General features: G+C 40.7%; 1 protein-coding gene and 1 long non-coding RNA gene across 2 annotated transcripts; one reads left to right on the forward strand and one right to left on the reverse strand.

Annotated features, from left to right (window-relative positions):
- The first annotated feature begins 15177 nt into the window (after positions 1–15177).
- On the forward strand, positions 15178–19044 carry LOC115694230 (histidine kinase CKI1-like). Its single transcript, XM_030621352.1, has 6 exons — positions 15178–15408; positions 15502–16188; positions 16307–16679; positions 16788–17362; positions 17542–18630; positions 18835–19044. Exons 1-6 carry the CDS (start codon positions 15178–15180, stop codon positions 19042–19044), a joined length of 3165 nt encoding a protein of 1054 aa, XP_030477212.1.
- A 6506-nt stretch (positions 19045–25550) lies between these two features.
- On the reverse strand, positions 25551–26381 carry LOC130140327 (uncharacterized). Its single transcript, XR_008818348.1, has 2 exons — positions 25806–26381; positions 25551–25724 (listed from the first exon to the last, which is right to left on the reverse strand). It is a non-coding gene; the product is annotated as an uncharacterized LOC130140327 (long non-coding RNA).

The raw sequence follows: 26381 nt of genomic DNA on the forward strand, positions 1-26381 counted from the left end.
CAAACATCAAGGACCAAGCAAAAGAATGTCTCCTCCAAAAGCTAAGCCAGCTGAAAAAGAAACACGATCGATGGATGTGCCTAGATTTCCAGTTCGAAAGAGTGCGAGGATCATGAACAATATTAAGAGTTGTCCATCGAACAAAGGAAGTGACCAAGTTGTTGACATTGACTAATGGGATGATGGGAAAGTCTATCTATTTATGTGTGTTTAGGGGGATTTTGTTAGGTGTTTAATGTCATTGTTGTATTTTGGCTGGTGATGTGTTTGGTAGCAATGTTGTCAGGTGTTTATGTTGCTGCATTTTGGCTGGTGATAACTTCATTTTAGCAGCAATGTTATTCGAATTTATGTTTTGATGTTGACGTAAGATAACACCATTTTGAGGTGCAAGGATTATGTTATCATGTTTGATGAATGAAATTGCCATTTGGTGTCAAACCAGGCTAGGTTGATGGCAACTTGTTACTTATAGTGCATGTTACAGGATAACGATGTCTAAGAATCTTTGCTTTAAGCTTGAGTGTGTTTAAGAAAGTGAAACCAACAGCTTACAAATTTTTTTTGTTTATGAACCTAAGTGCTTACTTTTAAAAAGTTGAGGAACCTAGGTTATAACTTTTTAAAAATTAGTGAACTTAAGTGTTCTCTTTAAATAATTTGTGGCACTCAAACGATCATTCGTAAAATTATTTGGAACTTCTACTGTCCTTAACACCATACGCAAGATATCCAACACCAACCACAAAATCCAGGTTCATTACAGCTTGCTGCAAAAACTGCAGCAGAAATTGCAAATCATCTTACTCTTTATAAACCCACAATAATGGACAAATTGCATCCTAAAACACCATTTATCAAATCGACCAAATATGGTCATTCGACGCAATCAACAATAATGCACAAATTGCATCATAAAACACCATTTCCACTAAATCAACCATATGTAGCTGTTCAGCTCAGTCAAGCAATCACAACTCAGATATACAAAAATTACCATAACTATTCAAGCATAAACACATTCTAAAGCCTAATATTAATTGCTCCAATTATCATAATACAATTCTTCAACTATGGTGGTAGACTCGTAAGCTTCTTCTTATTACCAACGTTACATATGAACAAAAACCAGACCAAACTCGACAAGAACAACACAAGCAAAACTTGATAAATATCTCTTTGAATTTTCATCCTTGATACTTCATTCTTCAAATGCTTCACCAAAGATTGCAGACCCTTGATTTCTGCTTGCATTGAGTTAGCATCGTCCAACTCATCCATCAATACAGGCCGAGCTTCATGTCTTCCTTGAAGTAGTTCCAAGATCACCGACGTTGCTTGATTCGAAAATTTGGTGTCAACCCACTTGAAATATCCACAATTGAAGTCTTCTCTATACTTAGCGCATCCATGGAACCTTCTCCCCGGATTCGCTCTCGTCCAAGCGGTTCTTGTTGGACTTCGCAGCCCACAATAGCAAAAATATTGACTTTCATCTTCGCTTTGTTCATCAACTCGTGAGCCGCTTCTCCTGCTTTTGCTCCCCATTGCGAATTTCATGAGATGATTTGCCTCAACTTGGACGATTGGAAATTGGGGATTCGATTAGGGTTAAGGTTGAAGAAGACAATTGCTCATTTTGCCCCAATTTATTGAAGAAGCCAAGGGTTTTTGTCCTTGTGATGGTGTACGACGTCGTTTTGAACTTTAAATGCTGACTTCAACTTTCCGGCAAGCCACGTAAGATGAGTTAATATTTTTTTAAGCCACGTCGGACGTTCCGGTGACAATGGCACTTATATGAGCATTTTTTTTTGAAAATGTGGCACTCAAGTGAGCCAAAAAAAAGTTATGGCACTTAAGTGTCCTCCGTACAAAAGTTATGGCACTTGCAGTGTACTTACCCCGGTGAAATTACCATGCAAGATTCTTTCCCAATAGACATGCGATGCACTTGGAGGAAGGTTAAGCATTCATTTGCTTTAACATGTTTCTTCTTTCTCTGTTTCTTTGTACTCTTATGAGAGAAGTTTTTTTTAGAGAAAGAGATACTTATCTATGTTGCAGCAGCGACGAGGCAAACCTGCAAGGCAATAAGAAAGACCGTGTTAATGAACGGCTCTTTGAGGAACAGGAATTGGGAACGATACAACATTACCCTTCGTGATTCCCTTCATTTGAAATTAAATTGACAACTCCTTGAGTTTCCTCGGATGTCGATAATTCCCTTTTGACAAAAACATGAGCTTATGTTAGAAATGAGATAATTGAGGGTAAATTGAGAACGATACAAATTACCCTTCTTCCATTTTGCCTTCAAAGCTAGCAGAGTCTTTTCTCCTCTTTACTTTGTTCAGCCTTCTTTGTTTCAGTCTGCTCCTCCATACTCTTGGTCTCGAAGCTCGAATGAAATCCTCTATAATTAGGGGTGCTTCCAAATAGAGGGTCCTATTGTCAGCGCATGCTGTGTCAATGCGGCCCCGGCATGTTGAGGAGTTTCTCGTAAATGCTCTGATTCCTGACTGCACAAGGCATGTGCAATTGCTTGCATGGGGATCTTCGCAGCAAAGCTAATTTCTGCTTTAAAGGTCTTTGACGGACATGGGTGCGACTACCGTCGAGGCTCCATGGTTGTTAGGATCAGCCTTGACGCCATTTTGTCATATGCAAAGTCCTTTCCAGTTAGACTTGTTACCATGAGTGTTCTTTACTCAATTTTGTCCTATATAAAAGGAAAAGATATATCATTTCTATGCTAAAGTGGATGAACTTTAGGAACGAAATACACCCTTTTTGATGAACTGGGAGATCGCATGCCCCATAGTCTACTCTTCCAATTAAGTACTTCTTCGTCATGTTTCATTCGAGAAGTCTCAACATTGGTGCTCTATCCGGCTCGCTAGCACGTCAGAGTCTAGCATGTCATTTCCAAAATTTGTTAAGGAATAAGACATACCTTTTTCTTTCAAAAGGGGTAATCTTTTCTTGATCTGCCCCTGACTTTTGTACGAAATGATGTTTCGCTCATCATGGAGTCAAAGAATGCTCAGCATTCTCTTTGACTCTCTGGGGCTAATATCGCCCAATGGTAGTAATGAGATATGCCCCATGTTTCATTTGAAGATTGGATGATCTTCGCTCGGACTGCCCTTATCAAATGAGTTGGTCCGCTAGCATCACTAGGGTCTGATGCGCTCTTCAGTTTGTGTCATTTCCAAATGTCCCCTTTGTAATAACAAATCAAAAAGGAATATGCTCTGAGACACGAAGTGAGCGAGTTAGAAAAACAAACAGGGCTATGAGCATGCACGCTTTTCCACCACCGTTCTTTTTTTGCCCTTTTTGAAAAATGATAAAACGTTTGTTTTATTTTCAAAAGCTTAGAAACAAGGAAGCATGAGGAAGCCCAGGCCTCAGAACACTTTCCTTTATGTGGCTGGATATCATCAACGGGCCGGTTTGGTATACTACCTCATGCTCTCAAAACATTATTTATTTACAATACACGGATTTACAACCTCAAAAGAGGGAAAGTTCAAAAAGATATTTCTTTCAGCAGAAATGATGACAAAAAACAAAATACAAGGATAGCTCCTTTTCCAGGGATTCATGCAGAAAGGAGAAGAGGAATTCTACTCAAGCGGGCTTGCGCCCATTCCCTCCACCGGTCCTTCGTCTATTGCGCCGACGAAGAAATCTTCGAAATCATCGTTCCAGGAATTCAGCTCATCGGCTCTTCTCTTCACTGGTGTTATCTTTTCCATGTCGTCCCATCCGCCAGGAATGTTATTCTGCTTGTCTTCATAAAAACTTGATGGCATCTGGTAGTCAACGTAATAGTCGAACTTACCACTGGGCTGGCCTAGGGTATCCATAATTGCCTTACCCTTGCGTACCTTATCAGAAAGCTCAGGGGCAGCGTCACGAAGGCTAGGTACCACCAAGAGGTCATCTTCACCATGACACAACCATAGGGCACGAAAAGTGAATGCCCTAGCATCCAGTAGGTCTTGAATTCTATTCCTCAGAGCGTCACAATCATCCAGTGAGTGCCCGATCTCTCCTGAGTGAAAGTCACAAGATCTGGAGGGATCATAGTTAATAAAGTACTCAGGAGTATGGTACTTTGGCCTCCTCGTGATCAGCCATTTTTGCAAAAGGATAGGGAATATCACATCCATGGATTTGAGAACCGGTGAGTATCGTCGTACATTGCCCTGCCACTGTAAGAGTTGGACATCTCGCCAAGTCATGTCGGGAAGGGCTCCCGACGGTGTTTCTTCGGGACGGTTTACTTGGGTCACTTGCTCTTGATCGGGAAACGGCAGTGACATGTCCGAAATCTGGCCAATGGTATCCATCAAGGATGTGAACAGATCCCGTAGCTCACCTAGCTGATACTGCAAGCGTGCAAACAAATAAGGGGGGTTTGCACTCGTTTCTGAAGTCGAGTCTTCGTGTATGGCCCCTATGAAGATGTCGTCAAATAGGATGACCACACTATCCAGCGTTTCTTTTCATCCACAATCTTCTTTAATCTGTAGCTTGTCTGGGTTCCGATGTTGGTCAACAACAACATTTACGGGAAGCACTGAGGAGCTCGGCTGACTTGAACATTCGGCCTGATGCTTGAACCCCTCACTGGATTGTCCTGAGAGGTTAAGATAAATTTTTTCATCCTGCAATAATTTAGCAGGTGGCGGGAAAGTCTCCCGGATATGGGGAAGTAACAAACCAACTTGACCCTTCACGTCCCCCTTGTTGACCTACGGGTTTCCTCCGCGATACCCTAGACCAGCGGTACGATGATTCTTGGTGGCCTGGATAGGCTCTCGGATGCCCCGGCCTCCTCTGCCGAGTCCTTGACCTGGGGTGAACCCATTCCCAACCATAACTTTCCCTACCATGACTGAGGCTTTTGACATATCAGAGACGAGGGGAGCAGTTCCTCGATATCCATGCACAGTTGAAACGAGCTCAATGGACTGATAGCTAGATTCCACCTTGCCACTTGGTTCGACATATGGAATGGCGGTTTCTTGGTAGATCCGATGGTCTTCCTCTCCAAGGACTGTGATTAGCTTCCCTTGGGCTACAAAATTCACGCTTTGGTGAAGGCTTGAAGGTATAGCTCCAGCAGAGTGAATCCAGGGACGGCCCAACAGAAAGCTAAAGGCAGTGGGGATGTCCATCACTTGAAACAGGATGCTGAATACTGTTGGGCCAATCTGGACATCAAGGTCGATCTCACCCACAGTGTCTTTCTTCATCCCGTCGAACGCTCGTACGGAGGTTTTGGAGGCACGGAGCTTGGACGTGTCCACATTAAGACGGCGCAAGGTTGCCAGTGGGCAGATATTCAACGCAGACCCATTGTCTATCAGAACTCGAGCTACGTGGGAATTTCTACATTTAACGGAAATGTAGAGGCCCTTGGTGTGTCCCCTTCCTTCGGTGGGAAATTCATCTTCCGAGAATGTTATCTGATCCTTCAAAAGGATAGACCCCACAAATGCTTCTAACTTGTCATGCTCAATTGTCTCTGGTACGTTTACTTCGCTGAGTACCTTCATCAGAGCTTTCTGATGCTTCACGGACGTTTGGAGTAGTTCTAACAAGGAAATCTGAGCGGGCAATTTGCGTAGCTGATCCACCACATTATATTCACTAGCTTTGACGATGGCCAGGAATTCTTTGGCTTCTTCGTCGGTAACAGGCTTCGGAGGCTGAGCGTCAGCTTGGGCATACGTTCATCCTGACCTGGTGATTAGGTCCACATTCAATTCGTAGGACCATGGGACTGCTTTGTCATTCTCGTACCGGTAGGGCTGAGGTATTTCGATCACTATGTGCTCCGCGGGTAGGGGTACCTCAATCGTCAGCTCCTCCTCCTCGTCTGGGCTGTCAGACAAAGGTTCGTTCATAAGCGTGGGGGTGGATTCACTTGTTTCGGCATTCAATGCTGAGAGTTCTTTGTCCCAGTCGATGATATCCTCAGAGATGGTGGCCACTACGCCGGTGCGGTCGGCATACACAATCATACCTGCTTTCGCCATGCTGGCAACCCTTTCTTTCATTAGGGACAAGGGCAGTACTTCACCAGTAGGATAATACCCTGCTTTCACTAGGGCATTATAAACGTCAACAGTGTATACCCTCTCATTCTTGATTCGACCAGCGTCAAAAGCGGATATGGCATTGATTCTGTTTTTATGTTCGGGCAGCGGGTTGTGCTGGATATTTGGCTTGGATGTCCGGAACGAAAAGGCTTTGGTGTCGAGCAAGTTTTGGATTCGGTGTTTGAGGGTATAACAGTCGTCAGTCGAATGCCCTACCTCGCCCATGTGATAGTCACATTTTTTGGACGAATCATAATTCGAAAAGCTTTCTGAGTTGGGACGTTTTGGCTCGGTAGAAAGCATGTTTTTCTTCCGGAGTATGGCCAGGACTTGAGAAGGGGATCCAGGCAACGGAGTGAATTGCCTTTTCTTATATTGCTTCGGAAGTTGGCGACTTGAGGTCGGCTGCTGCTCACTATTCACTTGGATCATCCGGGAAGGATGAACAGTCTGGGTGTATGCAACGTTCTCATCCGTCAGGGATTCCTTCTCTTTTCTAATGTTGAGCCTCTTACTTGTGGAAGCGGGGTCTGTAAACCATCCATCACGCAGTCCCATTTCAATTCGTTTGCCCACAGGAACAAGACGATTAAGAGATTCGGCAGTGGCACCAACCAGGCGGTGCCTGTATTCATACGAAGACTTTATGAACAACTTCACTTGTTCATGATCAGTGAGTTGTGGGGTAATATGGGCGGCCAAGTTTCTCCATCTGGTGGCATACTCCTTAAAGGACTCACTCTTCTTCTTTTCAGTGCGCTCCAGATCGTCGCGAGTAAAGGTGACGTCGAGGTTGAATTGATATTGCTTGAGGAATGCATTAGCAGCATCATCCCAAGACTTAAATGCATCCACATCTTTCGACATATACCATGTCAAGGCTGGCCTCGTCAAACTCGCTTGAAAGGTCTGAATCATGAGGGATTCATTATCAACGTACTGGGTCATCCGCACATGATACATGTGCAAATGGTGTCTGGGGCATGAGGTACCATCATACTTCTCGAATTCCGGCATCTTGAACTTTTCTGGTACTTTGACCCGTTTGTATATAGACAGGTCAAGTGGGACAGCATGTTGCGGGCCTTGTAGCTGTTTTAGCATCTCCTCGACCTTTGCAAGGCGTTTGTCATGTTCTGTCATCGGTACAGCTTCAAGTTCAGGCTTCCTGACGGCAAGGGGAAACGGATCGTCCTCTAGCAGGGGCATTTTGCTGTCGCTGGCGGAGGCTTTGTCTTTTCCAGTAGACGGTGGTGGTAACACCACCTCAATTGCTGCAGGCGTGGGCGTGAGTTTGCCCTGAATGGATTCCACCTGCTTTGTGAGATTTTGGATCGCGTTGAGAACCAGCTTCATCTCGTCTTCCATGTTATTGAGACGGACGTTTTCTTCGGCCATTTTTGTAACTATCGTGAAAACATTGAAATGAATAAGTATAATGCCCAATAAAGAATCATTCTATGACCTAGTCATAATATTATTACATACTTTCTTTATTTGCAAAAAAAAAACAAGAAAAAAGGTTTTTATTAATATTAACATTACAGGCGGCGTCCCCGGGGTTCGAACCCCGGTCGCCTCGGACCGTTTTCGCTCATCCCCGGATACCACTAGGCCGAAGGCCACGGTGGTGTCATTAAGGCGCAAAACATTTTATTTATATAATAAAAAGCGGTCCGAGTTATATTAACATTAGTATAACCCATAAATACTTTTTAAAGAAGAAAATCGAAACCCCTAAACATAAATACTAGGAAAAATAAAAGACAGGAGCTTTTAACAATAAGGTGCCCTTCTCGGATACTAATTCTATAAACGATGGGGAAGCTACAGTCTCTCGGAGCTGCTTATTTTCACGGACAAGCTCCGCAATAAGTGTATCCCTCGTTTTGTCGGTCCCACCATGTCAGAAACTCTTTCTTAGGAGTGGGGACGGATTGGATATCAGCTCTTCCCATTGTATATAGAATGCAATCAACGGGTGGCCTAACAGCAACAAATTAATTGAATAAGTAGGCCGTATAATAAAATGAGAAGGGACAGAATATATACCTTTCCTTGAACCATGGCAATCACAACGATATGCACATGAGGAGTGATGTTCGATTTCTATCTAGACTGGCTCAGCAAAATGAAGTTAAAAGGGTGCCTGACCGTCGTAGTCTCGCGTTGGTGTCAAGTCCTTTTAACCTCGGCCAAATCGAAAGGAATATCTTATAGTCACGCGAATAGCGGCTAAAGATATTTCTTTACGATTTTTTAGAAATAAATTTCGAGGAAAAGAAAGGCAACCTCTACATCGCAGGCTCGCGTTCGAGGTCGTATCTTTCTTAACACCATCCTAAAATGTCCTATTGCGGCCCAGGTCCGGCAGCGTGGTTGTGTGTGCAATAGTGTAGTGCTAAATCATTAGAACATGCACAACAATTTACAAACAATCAATTCAATCCTGCAAGAACAAATAACACCTTAATGTCATGATCATACCTGGAGTCCTCGCTGCTAAACAAAAAATTATTTCGAACAAGATAAAAAATTGGCTTAAGTCCACTTTAAAAAAATGCAATTCCCCAGCGGAGTCGCCAGTCTGTCGCGACCGACATCTCCCTGACCCTTTTTTTGAATACATGCAAAAAGGGAGGGTTCGCCTGGTACTGCTAAGTCTAGGTTCAGGACTTAACTCGGGCCCTCCCAAGGCCATACCATATCGCGACTTAGGATTTAAGTTTTTTAACATGCAAGTGGTTTATACCAAGGAGTCGCCACTAATCGATTTGGGGTGGGTCGATTAGAAACCCAAATAAGGTGATGGGAGAATCACCCTATTCCTACGAACCAGAGATTAACTGAGTTCGGGGACTTGGTTACGCTAGTTGGATAACTAATGCCCTTTCGGTACCTTTTTATCCTGTTCATTTTTTGAAAACATTTGTCAAGCAATTTAGATTGATTTTAGGACCTTTCTCCTAACATGTGAGGTGATCAAGCGAGTGCATAATCAGAAACGATTAGCAGTAAAAAACACAACAATTCATGCAGCCTAAGGTTCTAACCTTAACTAAGTCAGATGACATTCAAAACACAACAACTCATGCAATTGTATTAAAAACATGCATAATAACACAACGGTAATAAAAGTAATATGCAAAATATTACCGCGCAATCTCAGGCTTGTCTAATTTAAATAAGACAAAAACATGCATAATAAAACCACAACAAATTAAAACAATAGATATATCACATAAAATAATAATAATAAATAATAAATAAATAAATACGAAAAATAAAAAGAAAAATAAATGCGGAAGAAAAAGAAAAAGAAAAAAAAATTTAAATTTTTTTTAAAATAAAATAAAAATAAAAAAACGGGTCGGTCGGATCTGACCCGGGTCAACGGATCCGACCCAGGGCATTGACCTTGGTCGGATCGGTTGATCCGGGTCGGGTCACCCCCGTGTGCACAAACGCATAGGGGTCGTCGGCGGAGCCATAATTGGCCTTCCGCCGGCCGATCCAAACCGGCCCCGACCAAGAACCGACTTCTGGGGAACCTCACCAAGCTTCGCCGCCCACCTGAGTCACTGTCCGACTGCCGGTCGCCGGCCGGCGACCGAATTAGAAACCAGCCTCTTTGAGGCATTTTGTTGAATAGGTGGCGTGCGTCAACAAAAAGGGAAGATTTCGACCTGCTCCGGCGAACTGATGGGCTCAGGCGACCTAACTTACCTTCGGTGACAACACACGGACGGCAGGGGACGGCGGTATGGGCCGGGACTCGCGCAAAACGGCCGGCGTGCGTCCCGGCCAAACCGGGAGCAAAAACAGGGGAGAACAGAGCAGTTCGGGCCGGGGGACGACTCACCGATCAAGGCTGCTACGGGATGGCTTTCCGGCGGCTTTGCGGGCGACGGTGCGGCTACGGGGACCTGCAAAAACTCGGATCTCTTCTCTTTCTCTCCCTTTTCTCTCTGATTCTCTCTCTGTTCTCTCTTTCTCTGTTTTTCTTTGAAAATGGCCGACCCCCTCTCTCTCTTTCTCTCTGGTTTTTATAGCCAGACGACGGAGCGTCTCTGCTCCGTCACGTCGGCATGACGACGGCCTGCATCGGCCTACGCTGGCCCGTGACTTCCGTGGCCACTTAGGCTGGTGCAGAGCAGGGGGAAGCTCTGAGACGGCAGAGCAGAGAAACAGGGGGAAGAGAGGGAGAAGGAGATAAGGGAGGCCCGGGAAAACGGGGAGGACGGGACTGGCAATTAATGCCAGTCTCGTCGGCGTGCCCTTTCGGCCCTGCTCTAGCCGTATAGCGACGGTGCGAGGCTGCGCCGCCGTGCGTCACTCTGTGGCCAGAACAGGGGCAAACAGGAGAAGGAGAAAGCGACCGGCGCGGGGGAGAAGGAAGGAGAAGGGAAGCTGGGCCGGGTGGGGCCTAGCCGCGTGGAGGGGAAGAAAAAGAGCGGGCTTGGTCCGCGGGGAAGAAAAGGAAAAAAAAGAAAAGGGAGGTGGGCTGGGCCACGCGGGGGGAGAAAAAGAAAATGGAGAGAAAAGAGGCCGGGTCGGCCCAGCCCCGACCCGGCCCGGTTCGATTTTTTTTTTTTTTTTTTTAAGGTTCTAAATATTCTATTAATACAGATGTGCCTAATTTCTATATGCAATGCATTTAAATAGAAATATTTTTTGTTTTAACTCCTAAATTTTGTGCAATTAATTTTGGGCAAATTAAAATAGGTGTCAACAACACTATAACTCAAATTACACACCCGGCTCACCAGGATATATTTCCTTAAATGACTTCGTACCTAATATTCTTAGACAGCACATAAAAGGAAACCAATTGATTACAATCTTGGACTTTCATGTCAAAGAACAACTAATAAAGTTGTCCATCAGTCCACTGTTTGGTGATCGAACCAGATTGAGAATTGGCCTAACCAAATCATTTTCTAAAAGTAGCATTTCTTCGGTTTCGGAGTATTATGAAGATCTCTCCATAATCGATACATTGGACATCCAAAATACTCTCTTCGCAAAGCGAAGCTGAAAAAAGCTAACATAATTTACGTTGAGAGTTTCCCGTTTTACTTTTATTTATCCATTTCCTAGACTATGCATGATATCAAATTAGTTTGAAAAGTTTATCAAAAGCCACAACTTTAAGAATCGTCGGTAATGATTTTTTGTGTTAATCCTATACTCGACTATCTATCTATCAACTTCTGTGGAACTTCTTGATCAGATTGAATCCAGAAAGAACTTGCATGTCAAGTTTAGCTTAAAGAAGAAAGCCTTGTACGATGCTTTCAATAAACTTATCGTCACTTCAATATAGCCTCAATCATTTAATTAAATCTCTATAGAACATTTTAGCAGTACTTGCCATGATTAAGAGATGGATTACGGAAGTCATCATACGTCGGCAAATATTGATGTCGCAAATTTAAATGGATGAAAATAATACCCGATGCACATAGCATTTGTTTGATGCTAGATCTTATGGATCAAAACAATTAGCTAGTAATTCTTTAGGAATTCTTGATCTGTACCGATATGTCCATTGCTCTGATGTATTAGGTTTTGAGAGACAGATATCTAGGTAGATAATTATATTATCGGCAAGTAATTTGTGGTCATTAATGACTAAACAAGTATACTTGGCATAGTGACACATGTCATAGAGACAAATAAAGCCCATTTTACCGTTAATTACCGACTAATCCACTTTGAATTTGTGGATGTTGACATCGGCCGACTGAAGGACCGAAAAAGAAGTCAAAATATAGCTTCCCTTAATCTAAAATCTCGAACCAAATATTGCAGCTATCGCATACGATCGATCAATCAAAAAGTAGCTAGTTTTAGACATTGCCTCTTGGATAATAGGTCGTACGTCCAACTGGTACATATACGGTGCTTCTAACGTTTGCCTCACTTGTTTTCTTCACCTAGCTGCAAATGATATATGAATAGCATGATCTATGACGCCCATAACGTTCAGCTTGCTATTCACTTCACCAAACTTGAAACATGACTAGCCCGGGATTACTGATTTGTCTTTTATTTTCCTCTTTAATTAAGATTGCTAAACACAATCTGCACTTTTTCTTGAGGATTTAATGCTCTTAATTGCGTTTACTAAAAAGCACTGTGGGAAACTGGGAGTTCCATGCCTTCTCATAAACTAAAAGGTTTCTCTAGGGCCAATGAGTTGCACTGCTGAAAGCAAGTGATTGAAGGAGTGAGTCTACACTTTCTTCCACAATCCTTACCTGTAATCTTTCGCAGCTCCTCCATTTCTCTGCATCTTTTTTTCTTTTTTTGGTTGTAAACATTTATTTTTTTTAAGAAGATTTGATTGTTTTTGTTATTACTAATCTGTTTGCCTTTTCTCTCTGGATCATGCAGGAGCAAGAGATTTAGACACCAATAAGCAAGTATCTGAAAAGGGTATTAAAGATTATACTTTGTGAAAGCAGATTTTGTTTCTTTTTTCGTTCTTTTTTTGGGTTCCATTCTGATTCAGGCAGGTTTATGAGGTTAATTATTTTGAAGAGTCCTTTTCTTTTAGAATCTGGGGAAGAAAATAACTTGGAGATGGCATTGGTGACAACTTTACCATATATTACTTACTAAATATCTATCTAGTCTCTCCAGGAATTCAGAAAAATAATGAACACAGAACAAGATAGAACAAGAACACACCTGAGTCTTACCTAGGGCACATTTCGAAAATCATAATTGACATGATATATTGTAAGATTTGATTATCTGACTATCTATGAGTTCCTCATGAAGATCGAAAGGTATGAGAATCTTATTCAACATGTCTTTAAACAAACCCTAAAATGCAATTTCTTCATGAAGAATTTGATCAAATGCATTCCGGTTATTCTTCTTGCGATAACTTTTTTCTTTTTTGGACCAAACTACCTTCTTGCAATTAAAAGTAGCTCTGTAGCTGCATGAAATCTATAGATTATCAAGTAATTAAGAGAACCTAGTTTTATTCTTTATTGATTATTTTTCCTTTTTAGGACATCCATTCTTGTGTTCGTCTGGAAGTGCAAAGTTGAAAGATTTTGTACCCTGAACGGAGTTCAAGAAACCTAATGCATATGAGCAATCAATCATTTTATGTTTGTTTAAGGTTGATTGTTATCATTTTGGCCGCTAATTTTTAATCAAATCATGTCAAAACTTGGTACCAAAACAGAATCTTCTATCCTTTCAAAACTTAGTCCCGACATACTATAAAAATCGATATTGATAGTTGTTTATAAACCCAGTCGATCTGCAGTTTTTCATAAGGTGCAATTATATTGGGTCCCTATGCATTTTTTCAAAACTTCTTTGCAAAAGATAATGTATATTTTTCTACCATAATCCAATATAAATATAGCAATACTCGAATTTTCAAAAGATTGTTGCTACTCGTTTGTTATTATTTTAATGAAGTATAATGAGTAGTCGATATAAAATAAAATATTGACTAATATTAAGTAGATAATGATATACTTCATCCAATTAATACCCTCAATTTGCTTCCAAAGTACTTTTAAAAGGATAACTTGACAGGGAAGCAATTAACCATGTGTGTGTGTAGCTGAGTTTATCAAGCAGCATATATAAGATCTTTATTTCTTTTTGAGTCACAGCTTCAACAATGTACATGTCAATTAAAGTTATATGGCTATGTCAAACCATATATCTCACCATGTATTCGATGAATCAGACTACACGATAACCAAAAGGCTTTCTTTTCTTGTTTTTTGTTCAAAATAACGCCATGAGCATTGAGCGAGAATGGAGTAGGGGTCTACAGAATTCGACTCCACTGGTTAACAGTTCATACTTCATTTGGTTTCTACAGCGTCAATCTCAAGCAATTTGGATTTCTTTTGCATCAAGAAAGTCTTGGAATAGGCTAATTGTATTGGACATAATCCGATAACACAGTGTGAGCATACACAGTTTTAATTTAAAAACAAAGAAAAAAATAAGTGGGCATTAGTCCCTACGAATTCTGCTAAGTAGATTAGACTGGACGCTTACTACATCATCTATATGTATGCTTCTTGTGTGATCCCTCGCAGGTAATGTAAGTTATACTCGGTTCTCGCACACTTCTTTCGATTGGAAGCTTGAACTTCCGGCGATTTAAATTCTTTACTTGCCAGCAATGGTGATTTTCCTTGAAATTGGTTTTGCCAATTATATTTTTAATACAATGTTTTGGAGAAAAATGAGTCATAAGTTGATGGGTTGTTGAGTTTCATGCATCAGGACAACTGTTTGTGCTAAACCATTCTTTTAGTTCACCTCACTAAGCAAAGTGTAGATATCTCTTATAATGGGTGCTACTAGATATTTACTCTTGCTGGGAAATATATTTCGCTATGCTTAACAGATGCTTGATGTGGTACAGTGATGAAACTCCTATATATATTTCAGTTTATGAAACTTAACCTGATATTTCATGTGAGAGACAAAATTTCCATGTCATGTCCTAGGTTCTTAACCTGAAAAAAATCCTCAAAGAACTCTAATAGGAAACAGAATTAAAAAGACATGATCTAGACACCTATTTTGCTGAAAACTTAAAAGATGGTGTCATTATTCTCAGAAATTAGGAAAGGTTATTTATTCTGATTTTATACCTTAAGTAAATCAAGCATGTATCCAAAGCATATCTTTTGCGTCTATTTTTCCTGCTCTCTGAACAACCATGCAGGAATTTTCCTTGTCATAGCAGGAAGATACGATGAAACTCAGCTCAGCTTCAGTGTTGCGGCTCGATTACTACTTTGTAATTCTGGTGATTCCTGAAACTTGCTTTCAATTTGTCATCTTATGCTTCTGAGAGACTAATAATAGCATGTCCTAAAATAGTATTCTAAGGTTGAACATGTTATATAACATGCAAAAGATCCTCACAGTGTAGTTTCTGCGATCTCAACGCCAAAGAGTGAAAAAATTGAGTCAAAATCGTGCTTTTATGAACTTTTCCCCTTCCCTTGCACGACTTGCATTATGGTGAAATTGCGAATTTCCAATGCAGGCGATCATGGATCTGATTATTGCTGGTTTACTCTTCCCGAGCTGGATAAGTATGATGAGGCATATCGAGGATAACTTAAAATTAGATTCTGAGAGATTCAGTTCCCGAATGAAATCAGAAGTCGAGCACACAGCAAAAATCTTACACTCGATGAATTCGACAGCTACAGCTTTAGCCCAAGTTCTGCATTCATCTCTAAGCAGCACAAATTTTTCGTTTGTGGATATCGAAACTAAGGTACAAGTTCATTATCAGTGGTCCGCAAAATGTGTTATGTCCCACCTTAGCATATTACAGTTAAACAAGTAATTGAGCTTACAAATTTCACAGGTGGCTCCGTCAATGTTTCAAGCTTTATTGGTGGTTCCGCACATTGCTCAGATTTCTTATGCTGGAGTAGACGGCCTCTTCTTCTCCTACTATATCGATCGCAACCAAATCGCCGTGCTGTATGCCAACTCTTCCCTCTATGCCAATTCAAGTTCGCCTGACTTGAACAGCTACACTTGGTATAAACAACTGGTAGACCCTAACACAGGAAAGCTCCACGGAGATGCAACCATATCTCGTCCTCGATCTCTTGTTAGTTCTACTTGGTTCCGAGAAGCCTTGAATAGCACAAATGGGGTTGCCTCATTAGACATTGGATGGAACCACAAGCAGGACCGTGTATTGCTTAATGCTGCGAGTGTCGATGCAAGAGGAGTAGTCTCGGTTGGGATTCTTGTCAAGCAAGTAACCGATTTTTTCTCAGATATGAACTTAGGGGGAAGCAGCTTGTACTTGGTTGGTGAAGATGGGGAAGTACTTCTACCGGGCCTTCCGAACACCCGTATGTTTATTTCTGATGATTCTGTTTCCATTCAAGTAATGGCTCGAGATGGTGTCAGAGCAGGTCATATTGGTAAATTTTCCTGCAAATTTAGCGATGCCAAATCAGGAACATCCACAATGAATTATCAGAAAATGAAGTATATGCTCCACTGCGCACCGGTCAATATATTGGGAAAGCAATCTGTAAGGACTATTTGCTTCCTATTCACCTATTGAAAGAGTTTCATAGTTGACATTTTCATATATTTTCTTGAGAAAATATAAGTAGTAGCTATAATAGAATTGTGTTCTTGCATATCAGGTGTACGTGTTGGTCGTCCCTGACCAGCCACTGATTGGTTTTGCTCACCAGAAGCACACATTTTTGTCGCTTCTCATAGCATTGCTCAGCATGGAGGTCATCACCATTTTGAGTTTTGTGTTCTTGGTTATGAGGGCTTTGAGAAGAGAGATGCACTTGCGCGCCATACTTATAAAGCAAATGGAGGCAACTTGGCAAGCTGAGAGTAAGAGCATGAGCAAGAGCAATGCATTTGCTCAAGCGAGCCACGACATTCGCGCGTCTCTAGCTGGAATTACCGGCCTTATAGAGATAAGTTACGACGAAGTTTCTCCAGGCTCTGAGCTAGTGAAAAATCTGAAGCAGATGGAAGCTTGTGCAAAGGACCTGTTAGGTAAATTACTAGTTTGTAGAGTTTTGCAATCCCTTGAGAAAATTGATGAATTTGTTATGGGGGCATGTTTTAATCAAGGATTTAAAGTTCATGCATTTCTGGTTGCAGCTTTGTTAAATTCAATTCTCGAAACGAGTAAAATAGAGGCTGGGAAAATGCAACTGGAAGAAGAAGAATTCGATTTGGCTCAACTTCTCGAAGTTGTGGTCGATCTATATCACCCGGTGGCCATGAGAAAAGGCGTAGACGTGGTCCTAGACCTGAGCGATGGCTCACTGCTCAAGCATTCACTTGTTAAAGGTGATAGGGGAAAGCTCAAACAGATCATGTCTAATTTGTTAAGCAATGCCGTTAAATTCACCGACGATGGTCACATATCTGTTCGAGCATGGGTTCAAGAACCCAGCTTCGAAAATTCGATGCAGGCTTCTGCTTGGAATAGCTGGCTCACACACTTATCATGCTTGTTCTCTGAGAAAGATGAAAATGACAATGACAATGAATCTGAGAGTGAAGTCCGGCAAAATCCTGGTTCTGCAGAATTCGTATTCGAGGTAAATGACACGGGCAAAGGGATTCCCAAAGAGAAGCGGAAGTCAGTCTTTGAAAACTATAGTCAGGTGAAAGAAACGGCTCAAGGACAAGGAGGCACCGGTTTGGGCCTCGGCATCGTTCAGTCTCTGGTATGTCCTTTTCTGTATCAGTTGCTTTTACCGTCCCCGATGTTGCTCTCTGAAAGTAACTTCCTTTACTCAGTCTCTCTGCTTAAGATCAAGTGGTTTGATTAGATAAAGGAAACACGTTATCATCTTTAATAGTAATGAGGAATCTCTCCCCTCTGCCGACTAACCCTCGGTACCAGGTTCGCCTCATGGGTGGAGACATAGAGATAGCACATAAGGACATTGGCGAGAGAGGGACATGCTTCAGGTTCAATGTTTTTCTCACTCCATGTGAAGCCGGCGCCAAGAAATCGTCAGACGGAGACCTCGAGCCCGGAGGTTACAGCATGGCATGTAGTCTCGGGTTAACTGTCCACACTCCCAGTCCTGCCCTGAGCTTTCATAGCTCTCGACAAGCCCTTAATCCCAAATCAGAAGACTCTCGTGTTGTGTTACTGATCCAGAGCGAAGAGCGGAGGAGAATTTGTCGGAGTTTCATGGAAAGACTTGGAATAAAAGTACTCATAGCGAGCCAGCGGCAGGATCTTCGTATGATTCTCAAGAAGGTGCTTACAAAGATCGACCTCTCGCAACATAGCTCCTCGGGAAAATCTGACCTGAGTTTAAGGAGCGTTTCCAGTGACAAGTCCCCTGGCAAAGCCAGAGATGTGCCTCTAAGTTCCCAGGACGGAGCAGACCGTATCCTCCCTGTGTACGACCAAAGTAATAGTCGCAAAAATGAAGCAGGCTTCATGCTACTTATAATAGACGCAAGCTCCGGGTCATTTCGAGAGCTATGTAAGGCCGTGGCTGAATTTAGACAATTTATGCCGAGCAATTGTTATAAGGTTGTTTGGTTGGATAAACCGACGATGAGGAATATCGACCAGAGGGCCATTAGAGACAGCAAGATAGACCCCTGTGACATCGTCATGTCAAAGCCCTTTCACGGGACCCGTCTGTTCCAAGCGACAAGGCTTCTTCCGGAGTTTGGGGGCTTTGGGCTAAGAACGTTGAGAGAGCAGGCGGAGGAGAGACCGTATCAGCATGCAGGAGTGACTAAACTTGTAGCACAAGAAACTGGAAACACTAGCAGAGAGAAGCCTTTGAGTGGAAAGAAAGTGCTGGTCGCCGATGACAGTGATGTAAAGCGAAAACTGGCCGTAGCTAATCTTTTGACTCTTGGCGCGACCATCCATCTCTGCAAAAATGGGGAAGAAGCCGTTGAATCAATTCGCGAGGGGCTTTCTGATGATTGTCCTTATGATTACATATTGATGGACTGCCAGGTAGAACCTTTCGGATTTACTACAAGATCCTAGAATTTCTTCTAAAGTTTTTACACTGACAGTTAAGTCGAACATGATCAAACCATCGGAAACTACGATTATCGGATCAGGAATTTTCACTGTTGACTTGAGATCTTGATGTTAATGTAAAGCTGAATATGAACTTTTGTTTTTGTTTTTCTGGTTGTTTTTGTTTCTATCTAGATGCCGATAATGGATGGTTATGAAGCAGCAAGACAGATTAGAGAGGAGGAAAAGTATTACGGCGTCCGTACGCTGATCATAGCATTGACGGCTCATTCCTCGGGCTCCGAAGTGGAGAAGATATTTGAGGCCGGGATGGATTACCACATGCCAAAGCCCGCGAACGCGGTTCGACTAATGAAAGCCATCAATCAAATTGACAGCAGATGAGGTGCTATACTGCTGTGTATTATGAAGTCTAAATCTCGTGTTTTAGGTGAGATCTTATACAACAAACCTATGGACAAGTGCATGTTTCAATGTATGTATACCCAACAGCTGATGACTTATGATTCAACAGGTTCTATGTGCAGTCACTCCGGTCTGCAGACTCTGAACTGAGTAACCAAATTCACATCGAAAAATAGATATCCTCCTCTTCTATCAATCAGATATCTACCTATGCATCATTATTATCTATCGTAGATTATTAAGGATGGAACCGAGAGACTGTTGGTCTCCATGCGCGTCGTGTGACAATTCTCTTCGCACATGCGATTGCCAATTGGCATAGATATTGCATAAATTCCGAAGGTATCAAAATGGGTTGAAACCCATTTATTGACCTATATATGATGGGTTGAGTCATATATGAGTTAGCCAAATTTTGCTAAATGGGTTGATATGAACTTGAATAATAAAATAAAATTAAATGTGGGTTTTTAATGGGCCTAAAGCCCAACCCACTTGCAGTCCCACTTTACTTGTTTTCAGGTTCAAGTTGGGGGTTTTCAAGTGAGGCAACATATTTTCTAATTTTATTTTCTACTTATGATCCTCTTTTTTTTGTTTTTCAAAATTGAAAAATAGTAAAAAATTTATGATCTTTCAAGCTTTAAGAAAATCGTGAAAATTAGTGTATGATTTTACATGTTAAGATCTATTGACTTATTGATCTTAAGAGATGCCAGATATTTCATTGTGAAAATTGAAAAATTTGCAATAAAGAAAAAGCTACAGACAAGTCAAAAAATCTTATTTGGAACCTTATAAAACTAGTAAAAATCAGTATATGATTTTACGTGTCAATATTTATTGACTTATTGTTTTTAAGAGATGTCATATACTTCATCGCGAAACTCAAAAAAATTGCAATAAAGTAAAAGTCACAAACAAGTCAAAAATCTTATTTGGAACCTTATAAAACTAGTAAAAAAAAATTTTACACTATACACATAGCATAAAAGTTCTTGTTTTCAAATATCCATGTGCATTAGTAATGTAGATCAGGTTAGGTATGGGTTAGGTACGAGTTAGGTTAGGTCGGGTATGAGTCACTAAATCGCCATGTAAGCACATAAAATGGGTCGGACCATTTTGACCCGACCCGATCCACTCATTTGACAACCCTAATAAATTTGCTATGTGAGCACATATTAGTTTTTATTCCTACCTTTTTCTCTTGTTAATTGATTCCAAATATTAGAAAAATTTACAAAGCTTCATATATTCAAATAATTAGGATTGTGCAAAGAAATTGGGAACCGCCTAGACTTGACCGGCTCAAAACCGATGGTTCCCAATGTAACCAGTGGTCGAGTCGGGTATGGGTATGGGTATGTGTTGGGTACGAGTCAAGTCGTGTTGGGTATGGGTCACTAAATCGCCATGTGAGCACATAAAATGGGTCAAACCATTTTGACCCGACCTGATCCACTCATTTGACAACCCTAATAAATTTGCCATGTGAGCACGTATTAGTTTTTATTCTTACCTTTTTCTCTTGTTAATTGATTCCAAATATTAGAAAAATTTATAAAGCTAAAGCATATATTCAAATAATTAGAGCTGTGCAAAGAAATGGGGAATCGCCCGGACCTGATCGGCTCAAAACTGATGGTTCCCAATGGAACCAGTGGGTACCAGTCTGGTTCCCAGTTCTAAGTGTAGAACCACCCACCTACCCACTCAGATCAGACTTATAATATATAATTTTTTTAAAAAAAATCAAAACCCTAAATCTCTTATCTTGCTCGTCAGTTGTCTCGTCTCATCTCGGTCTCTCTCGTCTCAACTCTCTTATGCAACTGCCTCGGTCCCTTGACTTTCAACTCCCATTAACTCACGACCGTGCCTCTGGCTATTCCACACAGACACGACTCACGACCTCGCCTTCCTCTCTCACTTTTGGTCCCCTCCATTTTCTATAAGTTCGAAACGGAAAAAGAACACTAGAAGTGCGAAAAGTTGTATACGGCACTCACTTAATGTCAAAAGTTTTTTTTCGGATCACTTAAGTGCCAAATCAAAGAAAAAACAATAACTTAAGTGCCAATTCCAGCCAAATTGATTACGTGTCCCTTATAATTAAATTTTGAATATGACTTGGCATATTTTTAAAAAAATCCAATCCACGTGGACGTTCAAAACGACGTCGTAAAATCCAACTAGCACTGAAGTGATTATTTTTTAACAACGATTGGCGCTGAAGTCATCACTTTAAACAAAACTTGGCACTCAAACCATCACTATTTACAACTTCTAGACGACATCGTTTATGGTTATATGCTAACTGGGCATGCTTGACGAGTCACGTAGAACTGAGAAATTAATAAAATGTGGCCACGTCAGATTTCCGGCTACCCAAATCGGAGTTGGCACTTAAGTGATCGTTTTTTTTAAATAGTGACATTTAAGTTATCCGAAAAAAACTTTTTGTACCAAAGTGAGTGCCACACACAACTTTTGATACTTTTAGTATCCTTTTCCCAAGAAAACCCTAATTGCTGCCATTTGCCTCTTTTTAGTATCTTCAATCTACTCATTGTGCTGGATGATTTTGTTCCATGTACTTGGATTTGGTCTGAAGGCAGAGCAATTAAAGAATAGGGAAGTTTTCTTTTACAAACAACAGGGCATTCTTTTTTGCTGGAAAAAGAGGAAGCTTGGTGGGACCGGTTCATGGCTTGCTGGAAAACAAGTCACTTATCGCATGAAGCTTGGTGGGACCGCTTCTATGGACCCATCCGGAAATCGGATCGGATCGGCAATTCGGTTTTTCGAATGGGTCCATGAAACTAATAGGCGGTTCTCGGTTCCAATTTTTTGAAATCGGTCTTTAGTGGGCGGTTTCCGATTCCCAGTCTCAGGGTGGGAATCGCCCACCCTAAAATCGATCATTCTTAAAAATAATATAAGTTCGTTGGAATGTAACTATAACAGAGGAATTATTTATCCAATTTGAAGTAAAAATCAATGAGTGTTATATCTAATTACGTCAATGATATAAATGTTAGAAGGTAATTATGGCTGTAAATATTATAGTATAGTTGTCCATTTGATTTGAAACTAACACAAAATAAAAATATATACTTTATTACATGAATAGTATATATAAGTTATCAATAGTATGACATATAGCTTGTTTTATAACACGAATATAATTTAATTTTAAAGTTCACCAATTTAAAGATCACAATAGAATTAGTTATAAAAATTGATAAAGTATGTTATTAAAAAGGAAAAAATTGACACAAGTTGCAAAGAATCTTGTTAAAAAATTGCAGCATACACCACTAGAGTAAAGGAAATTTTAACAAGCGGTCTTATTTAACCTTTATTTAAGGATTATAAACTATCCACTCTCTTGTACCCATGGTGTATAAGGCCGCACCTATAAAAAAAAAAGTTCTTCATAGCCATGCTATAATTACTTGAATCTTTTTTGTAATTTCATGTGGGGATGATATTACTGAGTGAATAGATTTGGTCAATTTAAAGAGTCTACAAAATTAATAAAAAAAGACACTAAAGAATATTTCTTAATCTAACCATAAGTTATTTATATCCTATGTAGCCATATTACCTATTTCTCGAATCCGATTAACACATATTTACAATGAATTCGAAAAATTGCAAATTTGAGAGAACATAAGGTTCTTTTAACATTATTCTTTTTTTAGTTCCCCGAATTTAAATATAAGTACAATTCAATTCAGGAAAGTATATATTTTCTGGCCAAAAAGAAATTTATTTAACTAAGAATTAAACAGAATAAGTTGATTTACATGTACCGTTAAATTTGAATTTATATTAAAAGATGGGTAAGAAAGAAGATATTGAATGTATACTGAATTTAACCAATGAATGTATTATTCTGAAGTAAACTAATTAAAAATAGGGTATAAGGACTCAAAAGATATATTTTATTGAAAAAGAACTTATTTGATACTTATGTAATTTTATTTTTTGTACAAAAAAGAATTAAAATACTCATGGTAATCATTAGAGCCGACGAAATTAGTAACATTATCGGGGGCTTTGGCTTCAAAAGTTTCGCTGTGCACCTCAGTCCTTACTAAAAGCTTCATCACGTTTGTGATAGCATTGCGAATAAACCAGATTCCTCATCATCCGTGCTTCTCATATAAAATTAAATGACTTGTACTTTTTAATAGAACGTCTCATTACATGAATAAATCTTTTTATTGACAAATAAGTTCATTTTTATAGTTATGTATTGATCTCCCGTCTTGCATCCACGGACCCATGCGGCCGTGCACACCTACTATAAATCTATCTAGGTCACCAATCTGTACTAACACATTTCAACCAAAATTTTTTGCTTAGGCCCATAGAATACCTTGCAAATTTTGAACTGTAATTTCTCCGGAAAATTAGATTAATAAAATCATTTTGCCAAGAAAGATGCTGCAACTTCAGAGAAAAAAGGTAAATATTGGAAAACTTTGAAACCCCCTCTTCACCTGATGAATGTCTTAAATTATGAGCTATCAGATTAGAAGAACAACTTTGTAATATACTATTCCATCGGTCTCAAAACCTAATTTACTCCTTTATCTTCCAGAAGAAGATCAAATACAAATCCATGTAATACGAGAATGAGGGGAAGGACTCCAAAAAAAAAACTGTAATTTAGGCTCCATTCATTTATGTGAAAATGTGACGTTTCTAGAAAATGTTTTCCAGGAAACCATTTTCTAGGAAAATAACAATATTTTCCGGTGTTCGTTTGAAACCTAAAAATGAACAGAAAAATATTTTCTACCGTTCGGTATAGAAAATATTTTCCTTCATGCACTACTTTTAATATTTTTTATTTTTTAATATTTCTTTTCTTTTCTTTTTTTCTCTTTTTTTTTTTCCTTTCTTTCTTCCTCTGCTGGTTGCCGGCCACAGGCGAGGCTCGGCCTCGCTCGCCCAAGGACAACGAGACTCGCTGTGGCCGGTGACCGGCCTCGAGCGAGGCCAAGCCTCGCCTCGCCAGATCTGGCAAGGCTTGGCCTCGCCTCACTGGTCTCGAGCGAGGCCGAGCATCGCCGGATCTGGTGAGGCGAGTCTAGGCTCGGCCTCGCTTGAGTTAGCTAGCCTCGGGCGAGCGAGGTGGCCTTGAGCGAGGCCGAGCCTAGCCTAGCCTAGCCTAGCCTCGCCTCGCCAAATCCAACGAGGCAAGGCTCGGCCTTGCTCGCCGTCGACACGCGAGCTCGCCAGATCTGGGGAATTACTTCTCTGTGGGACGAGACAAGGGACGAGACGAGGGATGAGACGAGGGACAAGAGGACCCGCGAGGTAGCAGCGGAGGAGAAGTAGATGAAGTGCGAGGCAGCAGCGGAGGAGGAGCGGCTCTGGAGATGAAAACCTAGGTTTCATGAGAATGATGGCGAAAAGGAGCAGCTCTGGAGAGAGGAGGAGAGGACGTGTGAGAAAGAGGGGAGATTGGAAAATGTTTTCCTTCCTTTCAGGAAACGAAATCATTTTCCCCAATTTTAGAAGGATATTTTCCATTGACCGGAAAATATTTCTTTGACCACTTATTTTTTGCCCCCTCAACACTGAAAATTATGGAAAATGTTTTCCAGGAAAACATTTTTCGCAAAACGAACGGAGCCTTAGTGATTAGTAATATTTCCAGATATTTGATCCTTATCTTCTGTAGGGCCGGTATAGAAGACAGAGCACATCTATTCTTCTAGTGTGAATGGATAGGCAGCATTTGGCGCAATATCCTTGCGCAACATGGGATTAGGCGTTCTATGGGAGGATAGAATGAGGAATTTCAATAGATGATTAGGGCAAAGATTTGGCAGCGAAATTTCTTAAGATATTTTTCCTAGCAACCATATATGGCATTTGGATGGAGCGCCAATCATAGACGGTTTCAAAACAAGTCAACTGGCATCCATATTATTTTGGCCAAGGTGTGTAAAAATGTAAGAGGTAAAGCGTTATTCTACCAAAAAATTAGATATTTCTAGATAAATGTTGTATCGGCTACTATGTGGAGACTTCCAACCTCTGTCCTTTTGAATTATTAGCTCTATTTGTAATGTTGGAGGATGTTCCTAAGTTGTTGTACTTCATCTACTTTATAATACTTACATTTTCAACCAAAACAAAAATATTTCTGGATAATTTATTTGTTCTGCTTCAAAAATATCTTTAAAATATACATGACATTCATTCAGACCTACGTGTATAAACAATCGTACAGGGGGTCTCATGATTACTGAATCATTGCCATGACTTTTAGCGTCTTCACATGGAACTCTGCATCACGTGTGACAGAATCTGACATCGTTTTCATCGTTCAGCAGACCCTCCCTGTCTTCCTTTACTACTTGCATTTCCATGACCATGGGTTCGAAAATTGAGAAGGTTAAAAAAAAAAAAAGAGGCAAAGAACAAGCAAAGAGAATCACACATTCTGTGCCAAACCATTCATCACCCAAAATCATCTCCATATACCATATTACCATAAATATCCACACCCATAAGTTATTAAGAACAGATAAGGACAACCTTAAACAGGAGTAGCTTTTTTCTGTTTTGGCTCTAGCCTTCAACATATATGCACAGTAGAAAATTGGAGGAGAAAACCTTGGAAGAGACATCTGAGCATGATGAATATAAGTAGTTGTCTTGTTTCCACGACGGAAAATCTGATAATAATCTCATTATCATTCATCACTTACTTATTAGATTCCGGATTGGGACCACTTGGGACTTCGTGAGCCGCAGCTTCAAATTCCCTACTCGGCGTGTGACTCGTTGGAGTAGCAGTTGTTGTTGTTGTTGAAGCAGTAGTGACAGAAGCTTCTGCAAGTTTTCGATGCAATTCCATGGTTTCGAGAGAAGAAGCAGAAGAGAGGAGTTGTCTGGGTGACCAAGATGACGGTAAGGGTATTTCGGGTAAATCTGCTGGGCAAGCCAAGGTTGGAAGGATCAAGAGAAGCCCAAGAAACAGAAGCAATGCTTGTGGTGATGATCTTCTTGAATTCCATTCAGCCATGAATGATAAGAAACGTAAGCACCAACCCCAAGAAGCCCTCAAGAGTATCAATGTCCATGAACCAGTAATATTACTAGTTGATGGACCAAGAAGAGCGGACGAGACAAGGATGTGTTTGCCTTTGAAGAGAGTAAAACTGGTCAAGTCCAAATTCTTTTGGGGACTTCTAGGAGATAATGTATATAGAGGAGGCTAGCAGCAGACAATGAAGTGACTTTTTTTCTCTCTCCAAATTTATCAATATTCTTGTCTCCCACAT

This window comes from Syzygium oleosum, unplaced genomic scaffold (genome assembly GCF_021117445.2).
Source record: "Syzygium oleosum isolate NSW1041296 unplaced genomic scaffold, Sole_v2.1 Sole_v2.01, whole genome shotgun sequence".
Lineage (NCBI taxonomy): Eukaryota > Viridiplantae > Streptophyta > Magnoliopsida > Myrtales > Myrtaceae > Syzygium > Syzygium oleosum.

Excerpts from the sequence above, each read along its gene's own strand:
- LOC115694230 (XM_030621352.1), top strand. The coding sequence starts at position 15,178 with ATGGATCTGATTATTGCTGGTTTACTCTTCCCGAGCTGGATAAGTATG. Across the intron at positions 16,680-16,787 it reads TTGTGCAAAGGACCTGTTAG|CTTTGTTAAATTCAATTCTC; the intron begins GTAAATTACTAG and ends TTCTGGTTGCAG. Across the intron at positions 18,631-18,834 it reads ACATATTGATGGACTGCCAG|ATGCCGATAATGGATGGTTA; the intron begins GTAGAACCTTTC and ends GTTTCTATCTAG.